General features: G+C 42.3%; 1 protein-coding gene across 2 annotated transcripts; it reads left to right on the top strand.

Annotated features, from left to right (window-relative positions):
* The first annotated feature begins 6,635 nt into the window (after positions 1-6,635).
* On the top strand, positions 6,636-15,382 carry LOC121404125. Of its 2 annotated transcripts, none has more exons than XM_041592991.1 (2): positions 6,636-6,670; positions 13,544-15,382. In XM_041592991.1, the coding sequence occupies exon 2, from the start codon at positions 14,157-14,159 to the stop codon at positions 15,189-15,191; it is 1,035 nt and encodes a 344-aa protein (XP_041448925.1). In that variant the 5' UTR covers positions 6,636-6,670; positions 13,544-14,156; the 3' UTR covers positions 15,192-15,382. The 2 variants fall into 2 exon arrangements, with proteins under 2 accessions (XP_041448925.1, XP_041448926.1); XM_041592992.1 differs by lacking the exon at positions 6,636-6,670 and adding an exon at positions 8,318-8,399.
* Positions 15,383-19,743: the final 4,361 nt, after the last annotated feature.

Genomic DNA, 19,743 nt, shown 5'->3' with positions numbered 1-19,743 from the left:
ATAAGGCTTGAGGTTGTAATAGACAATGATGGTCCAGTCAGTTGTCGCAAATTGGCTGGATCCTACTCTTTCGAAGTATATATCCGGTTTGGATCCAAACTGGGTTATGTTGATTGATTGCGCCATTGCTAACGGTAAAAGTAATAATATGACAAACATTGTCATGGTTATCGACAGTCTATTCGGCTGTGTTCATTTTCTAGGCTGTCTGTCTTCAGATGCCTCTCCATTTTCTGATGGATCATCTATCGGATGTTTATGTGTGGGTTCCTCTTCGTTGAACAGTGGAGCAACATGCTGAATCTCTCGTTTGAAGATTCTCTTGCCTGTTTTTACTTCAATCACTCGTCCGAAATTGTCCCTGTCATGAAACAATCGAGTGATTCTTCCAAGTGGCCATTGTAATACCGGTTTATTATCTTCCTTTAATATTACCAATGTTGCTTCTTTAATGTTCGCCGACGATTTCCTCCACTTTTGACGCTGTTGTAGATGTTGTAGGTATTCGTTGGACCATTGCGTCCAGAATGAGTGTTTCAATTTCCTAGCGTCTTCGGTTGTTGGGATGGCTCACTGTCGGTTTGTGCGGTTAGGGCTCTCCCATCAGGAAGTCTAATTCCTCATATGTTAAATTTTCCGTCGTCACATTTTTTAAAAGCAGTTGCTTTGCAGATTTTACTGCAGCTTCCCATAAACCGCCGAAGTGTGGTGCACGAGGAGGTATAAATTTGAACTGTACCCCTTTGTTGTTGCACTCCTGTACAATTTGATCCTTTGCCTTTTCTGAGAATATAGCCTTTTTTAACTCTTGCAGTTTGTTCCTGGCTCCTACGAAATTTGTAGCATTGTCGCAATGGAGTACTTGACATTTTCCTCGACGAGAGATGAACCGTCGAAGTGCCGCTAAAAATGCTTCTGTGGTGAGATCGCTGACTAGCTCTAAATGTACTGCTTTAGTCGCGAAACAACAAAATATGGCTATGTATGCTGTATTAGGCTTCTTTCCTCGTATTTTATAGTGGATTTTAAATGGTCCACAGTAATTAACTCCAGAATTGAGGAATGGCCTTGCTTGTGTCACTAGAAGAAGTGCACTCGTGCACTTTACACAGCTCTGCACAATGCTTCTGGCCATGTTTTTTTTCCTTTAAGTATCCAAAATGGTTTCCGTGATGTCAGCAATGCCTGGGGGCCACAATGCATGTTGTCCTTGTGTATTTTAGCAAGGATCAACTTGACAATTGGATCGTTGTAAGGCAGGAGCATTGGGTGTTTGGCGTCAAATGAAATATTTGCCGCTTCCAATCAACCACCTACTCGCAAGATTCCCTCCTGATCCATAAACGGTGTAAGCGAGTTAATCGAACTTCCCTTTTGCGTTTCCTTATGTCTTAGTAAGTGACGTATGTCCTCTTTGAAATCATTCTGTTGTATGTTACGAATGACAATATTCTGAGCTTCTTTCATCTCATTGAATTGGATGGTTTTGCTTGTGTACGTTTTCCTTCCTCGGAAACGCATCATGTAAGCAATTATTCTTATTAGTTTGTTGTATGAGTTGTTGTGCTTTATTTTGTATATTATATCATCCTCCTGGGCCATAAAAACACATACTATTTTTCGCGAATTTAGTCGACGTCATTCCTCTAGACAGTACATCTGCTGCATTATCTTCAGATGAAACATGCCTCCAATGCCTTTGTATTGTTAATTCGTGTAGTAGTAGTAATTCTTTATTTTTTAATTTGTATTAAGGATAAATATAAATAATTAAATTAAATTTTCGAACTATTCTGTTGGCGGGATGCCGTTCGCCCTATTAATATTGTTACTTAATTTTATTTAAGATATTTTCGCCTACTGTAAAACCGCTCTATCAATACATTCTCTCTGTAAAGCAACATTTCCTTAACGAAATGTGCCAGTTCGTGCCAGCCCGTTCCGTTGAGCAGGGCAGTCAAGCCCAGGACTGTTAGAGTTGGACTACCGCAGTGTTTTACTCTGATCTCCTTTAGGATGGGACATGTCGCCAGAAAGTGCATCGTATCCTCCGGTGCGTGCATATTGCACAGCGTGCACTCTGCTGCAGAGAGATTTCTGTATGGGGACGCGTTAAGTGGTAGAGTTTTTGTGCGTTCTCTGAAGATGCATCTATGCTATCTGTGAAATAGTAGTCTACCAGATTATGGGCAAGGCTACTGTATAGAGACCTTGATACGCTTTCACTAGCTCGTTGTGCCCACGCTTGTCTATCCGCCTCGTCTGTGGCTCTGATGATCTGGTCATGCCATGTTCTCCACAATGCAGGGTTTTGAGAATCTATGGAAATTACCCGGACGTTTGCTATCGCTTCCCAGCTCGCGATGAAATCGGTTTTGTGGTTTGTCACATACTTAAGTACCTTGCTTGGGAGTCGATCGTCAGGCATATCCACCACTTTGGTTGCATAGCTGAAATGTTTTTGCAGCGTATATATAAATACTGCCGAGAGACCAGTTTCCAGTTGGATTGCGTACGTCGGCGTGTTTTGTGGAAGTGTAAAGATTTTTTTAATATAAAATCGCAGGAGTTTTTCTGTTGCTTTATAGCGCTCGTGTCCCCAAACTTCCGCTGCATAGCCCATTATAGTTTGTGCTGTTGCCATGTATATTTTATATTTTGTGCTCGGAGAAACTTTTCTTTTGCCAAGCAGCTGTTTCCATGTGCAATTTAAAGCAACCTTTACGTCCGCTAGCTTGTTTTTCACATACTTCTCAAAGCTCATATTTTGAGTTAGTGTGACTCCAAGGTACTTAAACTCACGGACCATTTCCAGTATCTCTCCATTGAGGGTCCACGTTTCGTGCTGTGCCTTGCGGCCTCTGCCATCTTTTATCACCATGACTTTTGTTTTTTCGGCGTTGATTCTTAGGCCCCAAGTTTGGCAATAATTTTGCATGGTGTCGATCATTTCTTGCAGCATGGTGTGCGATTCTGCCAAGATTACCATGTCGTCTGCGTACATAAGTACCTTGATGTTTTCCGTTCCTATATGTACGATATGTCGTATATGTCGTCCACGGACATATAGCAGTGGGCTTAGGAGACATCATTGCTTTACTCCCAGGTTGCATAAGAACCATTCTGACAGATTATTTCCGTTCCAGACCGCGGCCGGTTTATCGCTGTAGAGACATTTTAGTATGTTCAAAATTTTTGTTGATACTCCGTCCAAGCTAAGTTTTAAAAATAAGCTATGTCGGTCGATGGTGTCGAAAGCCGCTTTAAAGTCTATGTAGCAGGTGTACATCTTCTGGTTTCGCCTCTTGTACTCTTTTGCTATAGCCACCAGCACGAAAATGCTGTCCACTGTGCTGTAACCTCTTCTAAACCCTGCTTGGTATTCGCTGAGCACACCATTCTTTTCTACCCAGTCATTAAGACGCGAAAGCACTATTGATGCGAACACCTTCATAGTCGAAGTAAGGAAGGATATCCCCCTATAGTTCGCTGCATCAGCGACATCAGGTGCGTTTTTTAGGAATTCTGCTGGTATCCGCTCGATTCCGGGGGCTTTACAGTTTTTGCTCTTGTTCACTGCTGCCTTGACTTCCCACTGCGATATTTCCAGGTCTAGCTCTCTATTTACGGTGTATGGCAAAGCAAAATAGTGCAATATCGCTTGGCTGTCCTGTAGGAGTAGATTTTTAAAATGCTGCGCCAAGCTGTCCGGTTCAACTCTGATTTGCATGCTCCTGTTGATCCCATTCAACCTCCTGACAAACTCCCAGAAACCCTTGCTATCTTTAATATTATTTACTTCAAGCTCCATATTCCTATAGTGGTCGTCCTTTTTTTTCTGCACATTGTTTTGAAGGCTGTGTTCGCTTCTTGGTACTCCCGCTTCTCATCCGCATTGCCTGTGTGAAGTGACCGTTTCAATATGATCTGTTTTCTTGTATAGTGGGCGGGTTTTTGCATGCAGGCTGCCGCTATCTTTATCCAGTTTGTTAGGGTCTCAATATTAGGTGCTTCGGGTTGGCAGTCTTGCCGTTCGCTTTTCTGTTTGAGTTGGGCTCTGTACTGCTGGCGGTACCTATCGTTCCATTGCAGTTTCGGGAGCAGTTTGTTGTCGTGTGGATTGGGTTGTGCGTGAAGGTCGATTTGTATAGCTAGCGGTAAGTGGTCCGAGAAAGTTTCGGGCACTACTTGCATATCTTCAATGCGATTATGCCACATGCCATTGATAAGACAGTAGTCTATTGTGGACACCGCTTGGCCTCTCATGAAGGTGTACCTTCCGTCCCCGTCGCTTTGCGTTCTGCCGTTAAGGACCGTGAAGCTGTTGTCCTCGCACATCTCTATTACATTCTTGCCATTGGTGTCTACTTTAAGATCCTTTGCTGCCCTAATGAGCATTTCGAATTTTCCTGCGTGGTCTTTACTCACAGGGGTGCACTGATGTGTTCCTATTCTAGCATTAAGGTCACCCACGACCATTACACTAGAACTCGTGGACTCTTGGATCATGTCGCGTAGTTGATCATAATAGCCTTGCCAGCCATTGCAGTTGAGGTCGGGTTGATGCGACTAAGTCTGTGTGGATGCCTCTAAGTTGGCCACCACTTGCTCTTCCTCTAGCTGCCGTTCTTACGGCTGGCTCTCATGACAGAATATGATTTGGGAAGTATGGTTCGTACTGCTGCATGTTTTGGTAGAAAAATGTTACGTATTGGAAAAATATTTGATAAGTATTTATAAATTAAAACGAGAAGGAACGTGTGAGTCGTTTCTGGGGACACGACTCTACTTATACCCGTACTCAGTCAGTATATACATTATTGAGCTTATAATTTTTTAGAATTTTAGAAAAAAAAAAAAAAATTTACATTTTACATTTTTTTGCTACATCTGCTATCTACATCTCATCTACAATGTCTATTCTACATCTAACATGTAGATTGTACATGTTCCATTCATATTCTACATCTCCTCCGCTAGGGGTTGCTCGCGCACTGAACGCGGCAGCGTGTGCGAGCGAGAAGGAAAATGAGTTGCGTTGTCTGGACCGGGAGGGGGAGGGGAAGCAACTGAAAATTAATTTCTTCATTCTGGCTATAATTATGATCCGATCTGATTCAGATTCGGCAGTCTGGTAGATATGGTCATTCTCTACGATACTGCGTTTTTAGTTTTATCGTATCTTTAAAATTGTGCCTGTCACAGATTTTCGTCCTTTGTGGGGGCGGAAGGAGGCGGGGCGAAATTTTGAAATACACTTGTAGCAGTGGGATATCACATAAGTCTGGAAACCAAATTTGGTTGCCCTAGCTCTTATAGTCTCTGAGATCTAGGCGCTCAACAAGACAGACAGACGGACAGACGGACAGACAGACATGGCTATATCGACTCGGCTATTGATGCTGATCAAGAATATATATACTTTATGGGGTCGGAAACGTTTCCTTCTCTGCGTTACACACATCCACTTTTACCACAAATCTAATATACCCCTTAACTCTTTTTTGAGTACGGGTATAAAAATTGACTAAAGATAAGCTTATTTGCTAAACCTGCGATGTTGTATGACAATATATTAATGTGTATGCTGTTTTGAGTATTTGCCGTTCTAGTTTTTTGATTCCCTGGCTTTGGTGAGAAGTCGCGTGTGAGTAATGTCGGTTTCATCCAATGCAGCGCCATAGAGTTCCTTTAGAATCGAGTTAGCTGGCTTTCCTTTGCAAGTGAGCACGTGGGCGTTGTTAAAGGACACCCATTTGCCCTCTACATAGATCTGGTCATTTTTGACGAAGGCCTTATGGTTCTTGTTTATGGAAACCAGCTCCTTTTTCAACTGCATTAGGGCCAGCTTGTTTTCTTGCTGCTGTTGGCTAAGGTCTCTGTCAATATAGACTGAACTACCCGCTAGCTTTTTTCCATTTTTTAATACCTCATTTATCGCCGAAGAATTCTCCATTTCCACCAGCACTCCCGTATTATTGTTTCTTTGGTAGAGCACTCGAGTTTCTCGTACTGATGCGTTCGAGATCGCCATTTTACCCCGTAGCAATTTTTCCACTCCCTCCTTTGTAGCATCTTCCTTCTCTAGGCCTTTGAAAATTAAGTTCCGGGCCTTGCTGCTTTGCTCCAGTCTGCTAAGCTCCTTTCGGTCCTGCTCTCTGTCGCTTTTTAATTGCTGGAAATCGCGAGTTACCACCTCAGCACCTACCCTCACCCTCGCCCCGCAGAAACCACTTCGGCTAGTATAGCAGGCCCTAACGTCAACAACGTCGACTCTGCAACAAAGTTGCACCGGCTCAACTTACACAAACAAATATCAGACCTCAGCAACCAAACATCCGTTCCGATTGAGGAATGGAGAGTAAGCAGATTCTCTGCCGGCCAAAAGAGCAAGGCCAGCAAATTGTAATTAAGTTGAAAACCTAAAAACGAAATATAGAATCAGAATACATTTGAAACTTAACCACTCCGGGCGTACTTTATTCCGCAAACCACCTCATACACCAAATCTCCCAAGAAATCTTAACCGATTCACAAAGATTATAACTGGCGCAGTCGGACACTCTCGTTAAAGGACGGAAATCTGGAAGAAGTAGGACCCTAGAGGACCGAGACAGCGAGAGAGAACCACGCACGAGATGTATTGGAAAATAGCGACACTAACAATCCTGTAAGGAAAGATATCAGAAAATATGTACGTGTGAGTAGAGTGACGTGAAATGGAGGAGAAAATAAAACAAAACGAGAAGGAACGTGCGAGTCGCTTCTGGGGACGCGACTCTACTTATACCCGTACTCAGTCAGTATATACATTTTTGAGCATATGATTTTTTAGAATTTTAGAATTAAAAAAAAAATTTTACATTTTAAATTTTTTTCCTAAATCTGATATCTACATCTACATCTACAATGTATATTCTACATCTAACATGTAGATTGTACAATGTACATATTCCATTTAGATTCTACATCTCCTACGCTAGGGGTTGCTCGCGCACTGAACGCGGCAAGTGTGCGAGCGAGAAGGAAAATGAGTTGCGTTGTCGTTTGCGGTAGGGGGCACGGGAAGCATCTGAAAATTAATTTCTTCATTCTGGCTATAATTATGATCCGATCTGATTCAGATTCGGCAGTCTGGTAGATATGATTTTCTACGATAATGCGTTTTTAGTTTTATCGTATCTTTAAAAATGTGCCTGCCACAGATTTTCGTCCTTTGTGGGGGCGGAAGGGGGCGGGGCGAAATTTTGAAATACACTTGTAGCAGTGTGATATCACATGAGTCTGGAAACCAAATTTGGTTTCTCTAGCTCTTATAGTCTCTCAGATCTAGGCGCTCATCAAGACGGACAGACGGACAGACGGACGGACGGACGGACGGACGACGGACGGACAGACGGACGGACAGACGGACATGGCTATATCGACTCGGCTATTGATGCTGATCAAGAATATATATACTTTATGGGGTCGGAAACGTTTCCTTCTCTGCGTTGCACACATCCACTTTTACCACAAATCTAATATACCCCTTAACTCTTTTTTGAGTACGTGTATAAAAATAAAGAAATAAAATGTAATAAACCCTCAAATTGTGAGAACGAAAAGTACGGGAATACAATGGTGAGCAGTGAAGTGGGCAATCATTAAAAGAGAGATAGTATGGCACGTTGGCCAGGGTAGTGGAGATTCGAGTTATTCGGACCAAAACGAGCATAATTATTGCAAATAAATTGTCAGAGAGGAGTGAGGAGAAAAGAGTGCAAAAGTGTCGTGGAAAAATGTCGGTGGACGGCGGCTCGAGAGGGAGCGGTTCGATCGTGCGAGGTTCGAGCGGCGGTGGGTCGATCGTTGCGGTTCGATCGGCTGCGGTTCGACCGAGTGCGGTTCGAGCGGATGCGGTTCGACGGTGAGTCGGGCAGTTGCTGTCGGTTCGACGTCAAGCCGAGGGGCCGATACGATCATAGAGTCGTGGGTACGAGTAATTGTGCCAATGATCGGGTCGTTGGAGGGGACTACAGCAGCGACGGTTTGGTTCGACGGAGGCAACGCTAAACACTCTGTCGGGTCGAGTCGAGCATCGAACGGTCGAAGACACACACACACACACAACATAGAGACAGGGCCGGCACGAAAAGATAAAGGGCACAAAAGACAATGAATAAAACACCGAAAATGGTGATGGCCAAGACTCCGCGAAGGAGGCGATACAAATTAAAAGATACGCAATCCAAGTCACTCACATGCGTAGGGCAAAGTACTGTAACGCACAGTGCGGACGCCTAGCATAGGGGTGACAGGCAGATGGAACAGGGAAACGCTACCAGGGAGACACGACTGTCCGCAATTGGTTACAGATACTGTAACGCACAGTATTGTGACTAGCTTCAGCGTGTAAGGTAAAGCCACAAAGTAAATAAAAAGACGCACATAAGGCGATCGAATAACTATAAATGAAGAATAAACCATTTCACGGCACACCATGTCATTAGAAAAGTACGATCGGAAAGATACTCATTTTAATCAATTGCAGACTCCATTTCACGAACACAAGGACACACAAGGACAAACTCGATCTAGTATAAACACTTAAGTAACACACACTATAGAATTACACAAGCACACATTATAATTAAGATACGATACACACCTTACACAAATCACTATACACACAAACACTATAAAATACGTAAAATAAGAAAAGAAAATAATCGAAATAGACTATATGTCAAAGGAAAGCAGTAGACAAAGGGTTATTCCGGTAGACACGGAGGCTTCAGCAGTTAGTGACGAGAACCAGGGACAATTAGAAATGACCCAACCCAGCAACACAAAATTGCTCGAAGCGGTTCGAGTCATAGAGTTAGTGGAGATTTTACCAAAGTATGAAGGAAGTGTGGAGAAGTTAGATGGGTTTATATCAGCGGTAGAACAGATATTAGGCCTTATAAAAGGAGAGGAAAGGTCATCGGTAGGAGTTATAGCCCTTAGGGCCATAAGAAGCAAGGTAATAGGAGCGGCAGATAGGGCATTGGAGTTGAATGAGGTAGATTTGAATTGGGACAACATTAAGAAGGCATTGGTGTCTCATTTTAGAGATAAAAGATCCGAGCAGGATTTAATCATGGAACTTACACACATAAAGGAGAAAAAGTTGGACTTAGAGCCACTATATCAAAAAGTGTTGGAGTTAAGAAAGGCCCTCGTCAGCTTGGGTAAGGTGAAAGAACCGAACTCGGTGCTAAGGAAGGAAAGAACCAAGTGGTACGAAGACATAGCACTAAACGCCTTCCTCTCGGCAATAAAAGGGCCGATAGGGTCCTAACAATTAGGAATATCCATGTAGATGACATTTCAAAGGCATACGAAGTAGCCTGTAGAGAGAAGAATGTCTATACTCTAGACGAGCCGGAACAGGAGGTAAAAGAGCACCCGATAACAGGGAACCAGACTAAGGAAACTAAAGAACCTTTGGTGCAAGAGCACGACAGGAAAGAAACTCAGACGCCAGGGGCGCACCGGGAAACGCCAAGTTGGCCACAGTACCAATGGGGAGGGAACGGACAATCATCGTTCGGTATGCCGTTCCCAATGACTGATGGGAGCGGATGGCCAGGTTTTGGGTTCGTCTACCCAATGGGAGGAAACCCCTTCAGGGGAGCTCCCTTTATGCAGAACGAACAAGCAGGGTACACTAGGGGTCCATATCGGAACCAGCAGAATAGGAACCCTAGATGGGGCTATGACCAACAGAACAATGGAAGGCGTTGGGGCCAGAACAATCGCCAAGAGCAATTAGCTTTCCAGGCACCACAAGACGCAGGGAGAAGTGGACAGTCGAGGATGTCTAGAATGACAAATAACACAGGGCAGTCATATAACTCCAATAATTCCAGACAGTCGTATGCAGCACAGCAGACGCCTAGTACCTCAACTAGAGTTAGCGGACAAGCAGCTGCAGTTGGTCAGCTACACAATATTCAGGAAGAGGACGGAAATTTTCTCCAGACAGCCTCGAACAAAGCACAGGGTACTTAGGAGGAAAGAAGAATCAGTCGACCCTACCCTATATAGTGGTTAGGCTAGCAGCAGACAAAAATATTAAAATGCTTATAGACACAGGATCCACATTTTCTTTCATATTACCGGAATTAATACCCGCAGAACACATTAGAAGATTAAAAGAAACAATAAAAATAAAAACAATCGTACGATCCCACGAAGTTCAGAAGGTGACAGTCTTAGCCATGTTCAGAGAACTGGGAGGAGTAGGAGAGATGAGACTGCTCCTCTTTAAGTTTCATCAGTTTTTCGATGGACTGGTAGGAATAGACATACTACAACAAATAGGAGTGGTAATCGATGTAGACAAACGACAACTGCGTACAGCGACGACAGAAACACAGATATGGCAGACGCAATACAGAGCAACGGAGGTATATACGATAGAAGCGGGCACAAAAAGGGTTATACAGGTGCCGGTACAGTTACAGGATGGGGAGTTCTTAATTAACAAAACGAAAGTAAAACCTAATATGGAAATATCAGAAGGCCTGTATAAGGCAACAGCAGGACAGAGTCTGGTAGAGATAACCAACTATTCAGAAGAGGACCAGGAATTGTTTCTAGAGGAACCACTAGTGGTTTCAGAACTCAAAGCTGAAGAGCATATAGAAATAAATAACATAGAAAGCAGAAAAGATATAGGGAATAAAGGAATTCCGTTTCATAAGATAAGAACAGATCATTTGAATGAGGAAGAAATCACTGAATTAAAAAGACTATGTAAAAAATACCCATCGGCATTTTATATGGAGGGAGAGGACTTGTCGTTCACAAACGTTGTCAAACATCAGGTGAGGACAACGGACGATATCCCGGTGTACTCAAAGCCATATAGATACGCATTCACGGAGAGACAGGAGGTGAAAGGACAAATAGAAAACTTGCTGGAACAAAAGATCATTAGACACAGTCACTCCCCATGGAGTGCCCCAGTGTGGCTGGTGGCCAAAAAGAAGGACGCGTCAGGGCAGAGAAAATGGAGAATGGTAGTCGATTATAGGAAACTCAATGAAAAACTGATTAAGGACAGGTACCCCATGCCAATAATAAATGACGTATTGGATGGTTTAGGAAGAGCCAAATACTTTTCGACGCTAGACTTGGCGAGCGGGTATCATCAGATCGAGGTAGAGGAAAAGGATATACCGAAGACAGCATTCTCCGCGGAAGGAGGTCACTTTGAATATGTGAGAATGCCCCAGCGACGTTCCAGAGATTGATGAATAACCTTTTCGGGGAGCTGTTGGGGAAATGTTGCCATGTATATATGGATGACATCATGGTGTACTCCGCATCCTTACAAGAGCACATGAGCGACTTGAACAGAGTGTTCGCAAAATTAGACAACGCTAACTTCAAACTACAATTAGACAAGACAGAATTTTTGAGAAAGGAGGTAGAATACTTAGGTCATGTAGTAACCTTAGAGGGAGTTAAACCGAATCCCAAGAAGATAGAAACAATAAAAAGGTTTCCAATCCCAAGGACTAGGAAACAAATAAAATCATTCTTGGGACTTTTAGGATATTACAGGAAGTTCGTAAAGGATTTCGCGGCCATAACAAAACCACTAACGAGGCAGCTAAAAGGGAAAAAACCAGTACAAATTGACTCAAAATTCACAGAAACATTCGAAACATGTAAAACACTGCTGTGTAACGACCCCATTTTGCAGTTTCCCGACTTCTCGAAACCATTTATTCTTACAACAGATGCAAGCAATTATGCCGTAGGAGCTGTCCTGTCCCAAGGACACTTGGGAGCGGACAGACCGTTGGCGTATGCTAATAGAACATTGTCAGACGCGGAAATAAACTACGCAACGATAGAAAAGGAGATGCTTGCTATTATTTGGGCAATAAAGCACTTCAGACACTATCTATTCGGACAGAGATTTAAAATAGTCACAGACCACAGACCGCTGACGTGGCTAATGAGCATAAAAGAACCAGATTCAAAGTTGGTTAGGTGGAAACTGCAATTGCTAGAATACGATTATGAAATCCTATACAAGAAAGGGTCCCTCAACGTAGTGGCAGACGCCTTGAGTAGGATACAGCCAGAGATTATCATGCTGGAAAACATGTCGGAAGTAGCGACTAACGGGGAAACCATACATTCCGCAGAAGAAGACTTACACCTCGGATTTCCTATATCGGAGAAACCACTAAACGATTATAATATTCAAATAGTAGTAAAAAAGGGAACCCCAGCTAGAATAATGAAGGAAGTCCCCTTTAGGAACAAGATTAGGATAACATGGACCGAGGATAACTTCGAAGAGGAGGCAATAGGACGCAGGCTTAAAGAGATTCTGAAGCCCAATAGAACGGTGACAATTTTTATACCAGACGAGCTGGTTATAGTTATACAGAATGCTTATTGTAAGTATTTTGCCTACAGCAGAATTTATAAAGCCATAAGATGCACATTTATACTACCAGAAATAGTAGAAAGAGACCAGCAGGAAAAGGCAGTCAAAGAACACCATGAAAGAAATAATCATAGGGGAATAGAGGAAACATTAATCCACCTCAAAAGAATCTTATACTTCCCACATATGAAGCCAATAATAGCACAGACGATTAACAACTGCGACAGATGTCAGAAAATGAAATACGATAGGAAACCCCAGAAAATAAAATATAGTATAACAGAAACCCCGGCCAAACCAATGCAAATAGTGCATATAGATTTATACTTTGTAAACAAAAAGTACGTCTTAAAGGTCATCGATAAATTCTCCAGGTATGCGTGGGGATACAAAATTCCAGCTAGGGACAGCAGTCACATCGTAGTCACATCATTGAGGGACTTTATAGCGCTTTTCGGGATTCCTAGTAAAATAGTTTGCGATCAAGGAGTGGAATTTTCTTATAATCTGTTTAAGGATTTTTGTAAGCAATATGAGATAGAATTGCACACAACATCCTTTTAACAGTCCTCGAGCAATGCAACAGTCGAAAGATTGCATTCAACAATAACAGAAATTTACAGGATAATAATAGAGGAGAAAAAGGAAAACAAGTTAGAGGTAAAACACGAAGATATAGTGAAGGAAGCATTTATTACATACAACAACTCGATTCATTCGGCAACAAAGTTTACGCCGCACGAGCTGTTCACTGGAAGAACGCAAAATTTTATGGGTAATGTGGCATTCAGTAACGAGCACGATTATCTCCAAAAAATTAATGCATTCTAGGCAGAAATATACCCAAGAGTAAAGGAAAGGGTAGAAGAACAAAAGGTTAAAAGAATAAAAGCAGCGAACGAAGATAGGCAGGACCCAATAAAAGTAAACACCAACGACACGATGTTTAGAAAAGAAAATAGGCGGGACAAGCTAACACCAAGGTTCACCACACATAAGGTAGCAACCGACAATAATTTAACAATAAACACAACAAAACCACAGAAAATTCACAAGGAGAAAATTAGAAAAGTGACCAAGACTAATGATCAATAAAAATTTCAGATGGGTTGCAGTGATGGAGACGAAAGGAACGTTTGAAATCAGAGAGTTTAAAGAGGATGAGCCTATCGCGCAAATCACATAAGGACCAGCCAGGGTAATACAAACATATAAAACCTTCATACACATAGTCCGACTAGAGGAATATGTAAAGAGCGTTGGCCATTTGGAGCAAACGCTCAGGACTATACAAGAAGATAGTGAAACGAAGGATTTAGTCAGGGCACTTCAAAACAAATTGAGTCTGGTAAAAGGAAAAATAGAAACGATATCTCCCAAGAAGAGAAGTAAGAGGGGATTGATTAACGGATTAGGTTCGGTAGTAAAGGCAATCACAGGAAATCTAGACGCAGAAGATGCGGAAAAATTAGAACAGGAGATCAGAAGAGTACAGGAAGAGGAGGGAAGGTTAAATGAAGAAATAAGTACACGGCAGAACATGGACAATAGGTTCATTATAATGTTTAAAAACTTAACACAACATATTAACGGAGAACAGGTTAGGGTAAACTCTTTTATTAACAACTATAAAAACGGGATAAGTAAAACATTTGTGGAAGAAGACTAAAGAATTTATAGGATAGAATACATTGACAGAATTTCAATCACGATAGACATGATAGCATTGAACCTCAACGAAGTAACGGAAAGCCTATTATTAGCAAGGGTAGGAATAATCCCCAAGTTCATATTAAATAAAGAAGAATCACAGAGAATTACACAGAATTTAGAAGACCAAAGGGTGCAGATATTATCAGAGGAACACATGTACGAATTTTTAGAGCTAAAGGCCATAATGAATGGTACCGACATAATATTTTCAATAAGCCTACCAATTTTTAAGAAAGAAATGTATTTACTGAAAAGAATACTACCATTACCCATAAATAAGACAGAATTTGTAATAGCACCTAATTTTGTAGCTCATAACAACAACAAAATGTATTATTATAAGAACAAATGCCAACAAATAAGGGAACTTTATACATGTAAAAACGACAAGATTGTAATAAGAATCAACGAAGGTTGTCTGAGAAGTCTGATGAATGGGGAGGCAACGGAGTGTGAGACAAAAGATATAGGATTCCGCAGAGAAATTTTCGAACCGGAAAAAGGATATATCGCAATTTTCAATGGCGAGAAAGCGAAGATACAAACGGATTGTGGACCAGAAGAAATATTCAGCGGGTCAGCAATCATCATTTTCAACGATTGCGGAACAGTAGTTAACAACATCCAATGCGAGTCAGTAGAGCAGCTAGAAGTGGGACACATGAAACTTGAGATTCCACAGATAATGTCTTTGAAGAAAAACCGAACAACTCAAGAATTGGGGGTCCACGAACTCAAGATGGAGGACATCAAAACTAACTTGGAAATCGGAAGAATGCGAACCGGAATGGTGATACAGGCTACAACAACGTATGCAGCTCTCGGAGTACTACTGGTGGGTGCAATATGCACCGTTTGTTTTTCAAAAAGGACGACCATTTACGCAACAACTACTTCGAACCCCACGTCCACACCATCGCACACCTTCGCACCAACCATTCCTCCGTTATGGTCGGTAGCTCAGACTGAGGGGGGAGGAGTTACCACCTCAGCACCTACCCTCACCCTCGCCCCGCAGAAACCACTTCGGCTAGTATAGCAGGCCCTAACGTCAACAACGTCGACTCTGCAACAAAGCTGCACCGGCTCAACTTACACAAACAAATATCAGACCTCAGCAACCAAACATCCGTTCCGATTGAGGAATGGAGAGTAAGCAGATTCTCTGCCGGCCAAAAGAGCAAGGCCAGCAAATTGTAATTAAGTTGAAAACCTAAAAACGAAATATAGAATCAGAATACATTTGAAACTCAACCACTCCGGGCGAACTTTATTCCGCAAACCATACAACAAATCTCCCAAGAAATCTTAACCGATTCACTAAAGATCATAACTCGCGCTTTAGAGTCTCATTCTCCGCTTTAAGAGTTTCGATCTGGTCGGACACTGAGTCTAATTGGGACTTTAACGTCCCTATATCCTCCTTTGTTGCCAATTTGTCGAACCGTTGGCCCATTTGGTTGATGGCCTGCATCACGTCTCCCAGCGATATATCGGGTGATAGCGCACTCCTCTTTCGCTTTTCCTGCTGTCCTGCTCCATTAAGTGGCGTACCTGGGGGCATATTATGAAGTGCGGTACTTATTTGCGTCTGCTTTGCACCTGGAGGAGTGACATTTTTGTGGTTCTACTCTTTTTTGTATGTTAAGCTTTTATATTTTTACAATTTATTATTTTGTTGACGCCTGAAAGTATGGTGTGGACAAACTGTCTTACGTTACGGCATGCAGGTTCCGATCCGTGTTATGTAACAGCTTTGACAAGCTTTCAGCGCTTGGTGCAGTCGCTGCAGCAGCTGATCAGTCCCACCTCTGGCTTGTTTTTGTTACTGACTTGTGTTTTCTCCCGCGTCAATTTTCACTCAAGAGGCCCTTTTACCCACTTTCCAGGAGAATTTCCAGTTTTCAGCGTTTGCAACCTGTGTTTTTATTTGCTGATATACGTCCGTGGCTCTTCCGTATCGGTCTGGTATCAAATGCCTGGTTAGTGAGCCTCTTTCTTTATCTGTTGCGCATCAGCTGGCGTTCCGTGTTGTTGCAGGTGTCTCACAATCTGATCATGGGCCGGAGCACGTCACGAAGCACGTCTGAACGGTAGGCGGTACGGTACGATTTTAATTCCTGTATTGTAGCTATTTTTGTAGCTACGAATTTGTTTCGTATGGATGTGACAAAACGATCCTTGAATCAGACCACAAAATGGATGTGACATTCTCAATGGATAAATCTTCCCTTATCTAAGCTGTCAATTGTGCACCCAATACAGCCGCCTTTAGTTCCAGACGAGGTAATGTTAACACATTTATAGGAGCTAAATGTGATTTGGTACATAGCAGTTGAATTGTTACTCGTTTATCCTTATGTAATGCTCGGATATATACGGCAGCTCCAAATGCTTTCTCCGATGCGTCAACAAAGGTGTGTATTTCTGACGATATTGGAATTTCTCTATGGAAAATATGACGTGGTACTTGTATGGTGTTTAATATTTTTAACTCCTCCCTGTACCTTTTCCATTCCTCCTAGAGATGAACTGGAAGCGCTTCTTTGTAGTCAAATCCTTCCTTTGTGAGATGTTGCATGAAGATCTTTGCCTTCATTACCACCGGGGAGAAGAGTACAAGTGGATCGAAAATCTTAAAGATCTCCGATACGACATCTTTTCTAGATATTACATCCTTGGTGGCAATTTCTGTCCTTCCAAAAAACTGGTCTGATTGAGGTATCCAAGTGATACCCAGGGTTCTAATGCGGTAATCTTCATAAGCAGTATCTTCCAATTGTACGCTTGAAGTGATGTCTTCCGTTGGAATTCCTTGAAGCACATGAACGTTGTTCGTGCACCATTTTCTTAACTTAAACCCTGATTTATGCAGTAGTTTGTTAAGTTCTTGCTGTCTCTGGAGGGCCTCTGGTATGGAATCTACTCCTGTTAAGCAATCATCCACATAAAAGTCATTTTCCAGAGCAGCAGCTCCAAACGGGTCTTCCTTTCTTTCTCTTTGAGCGAGATATTGTAGACATTTTGTGGCTAAATATGTAGCCGCTTTCGTTCCATAAGACACTGTTTTTTATACCCGTACTCAAAAAAGAGTGAAGGGGTATATTAAATTTGTGGTAAAAGTGGATGTGTGTAACGCAGAGAAAGAAACTTTTCCGACCCCATAAAGTATATATTCTTGATCAGCATCAATAGTCGAGTCGATATAGCCATGTCTGTCTGTCCGTCTGTCTGTCTGTCTGTCCGTCTGTCTGTCCGTCTTGTTGAGACTATAAGAGCTAGGGCAACCAAATATGATATCCAGACTCATGTGATATCACACTGCTACAAGTGTATTTCAAAATTTCACCCTGCCCCCACAAAGGACGAAGGACAGTATCGTAGAGAATGCCTATATCTACCAGATTGCCGAATCTGAATCAGATCAAATCATAATTATAGCCAGAATGAAGAAATTAATTTTCTGTTGGTTCCCCAGCCCCCTCCTGCCAACGACCGCGCTACTTTTTCTCTTTCTCGCTCGCACACTCTGCCTCGTTCAGTGCGCGAGCAACCCCTAGCGGAGGAGATGTAGAATCTAAATGGTACATGTATAATCTACATGTTAGATGTATAATATACACTGTATATGTAGATGTAGATAACAAATGTAGCAAAAAAATGTAACCTGTAAAATTTTATTTTTTAATTCTAAAATTCTAAAAAATCATAAGCTCAAAAATGTATATATCGACTCAGTACGGGTATAAGTAGAGTCGCGTCCTCAGAAGCGACTCACACGTTTCTTCTCTTTTTAGTCTATAGTATCGCAAATCTTCTGATGGATCATTGCGCCATACTATTGTCTGATAGTACTGGTCCTCGGGATTGATCCAGATCTGACGATACATTTTTTCGATGTCCGCAGTAAATACATATTTGTGCATCCTGAACCTAAGAAATATTGAAAATATTGAATTTTTGCACTGTTGGACCTTTATGCATCAGGTCGTTGAGCGATTTTCCGGACGATGTAACTACAGACGCATCAAAAACTGTCAGGTTTTATGACACAATGGTGTGGGATGAAATAGCGTGATCTTGCTATTTCTTTTGTCTGCATTTCCTTCATATGACCAAGAGCCTCATATTCTTTCATAAATGTAATGTAGCTTGCCTTGGTCTTCGGATCTCGAGCGAGCCGATTTTCCAGGCAAAGAAGTCGTTGTCGGGTCAAGCAGCCTAAATATTATTTCATTATTTCATTATGTTCATTATTTGTACTGTACAAATCATTGTTAATCAGCCTATGTTTATGCACGGCAGCGACCGCTCTTTCATTTTATCTCGCCTTCTTCGCTTTGTTGTTGCAGTTGCAGCATCTAAGCTGGTCTATCGCGTTCCATATGACGTTCGTGCTCGGCTTAGCATCTGCCCGGAACTGCTCTCGTTTCATCGCTCGCTTTCGCTCTCTTTCAAGACTTGCTGCATAGTGCGCTGGCAAGTCGGCCCATTTCCCCTTGCAGCCTGTTGAGAGATAATCTTCGTATCCATCGCATCGCTTTATTATATCGGTCATCCTGACGCCTACTTTCCCTTACCAATACGAAATAAATTGTACAATATTACAACGGCTATAAAACACTCTTAATAGCCAAACATTTGGTGACCCCGACGTGATTGTGCATCAGTTAATATATTCGCGCAATCACAAACTACAATTTAGCATTCAAATAGTGCCATATATTGCTGGTTGTTCGTTGTTGTCGTTTGCCCGCGGCTTCAAGTGTCATCGACCACATATATATACACCAGCCGCTCTTGCATATAAGCATATACGTTTTGGTTGCGGTGCTCTTTCCCGTCTGTTGCGCGCGGTACATTTTTTTTTTTCACCTTCCCGCTAGAAACGTTTTTCTAACGCCGTCGCTGCTATGGTGTTGGATGGTTCAAACGGCAGTGAAACTACCGCTGCGGAAAACAGGGTGATTTTTCTGAAGCGGAAGGCATCGGAAATGTGCGAAGGCCTCAAAAGATTGAGTGCCACTTGGGAGAATGAATTGTCGGCTTGCAACTACTATATGCTCGTGGTAAGGTTGGAGGAGATCGAGGAGCTGCAGGGCACGTTCAAAACCGTGCAGAACGAGTTCGAAGAATTGGATTGTCGAGAATTTAGCAGTGGATTGCGCGATAAGTTTCAAACACTTTTCCGAACTTTGAAGCCGTCAATTTGTCGAGAAATTGCCAGGACTAGCAATCAGATGCCTTCTCATTCCGCGTTGGCTGGAACAAATGCAACTGCTGGATTTGCCTGTTCGCAGCCTCCACCTCGCCGTAGACAGTCCCTGTGGCCTGTGCAATTGCCAACGTTTGGCGGAGGGTATGCAAACTGGTCAGATTTGTATTCTTTGTTTGTTACCATTATTGACAATCATCCGGACCTATCCAATATTGAAAAGTTCCAGCATCTGCGATCTTGCTTGATTCGGCGTTGGAGACAATTCAATCGTTAGAACTCTCGGATGGCAACTATAACATGGCATTAGAGTTATTGGAAAAGAGATTTGATAATCGACGGTTGGTCTTTCAGGCATACATTACTGAGATCCTGG

The sequence above is a fragment of the Drosophila obscura genome, unplaced genomic scaffold, assembly GCF_018151105.1.
Source record: "Drosophila obscura isolate BZ-5 IFL unplaced genomic scaffold, ASM1815110v1 contig_186, whole genome shotgun sequence".
Taxonomy (NCBI): Eukaryota; Metazoa; Arthropoda; class Insecta; order Diptera; family Drosophilidae; genus Drosophila; species Drosophila obscura.
The sequence above is the reverse complement of the archived record's forward strand: the minus strand, read 5'-3'. Positions and strand labels throughout refer to the sequence as shown.

Coding starts and splice junctions, on each gene's coding strand:
- LOC121404125 (XM_041592991.1), top strand. CDS start 14,157: ATGATAGCATTGAACCTCAACGAAGTAACGGAAAGCCTATTATTAGCA.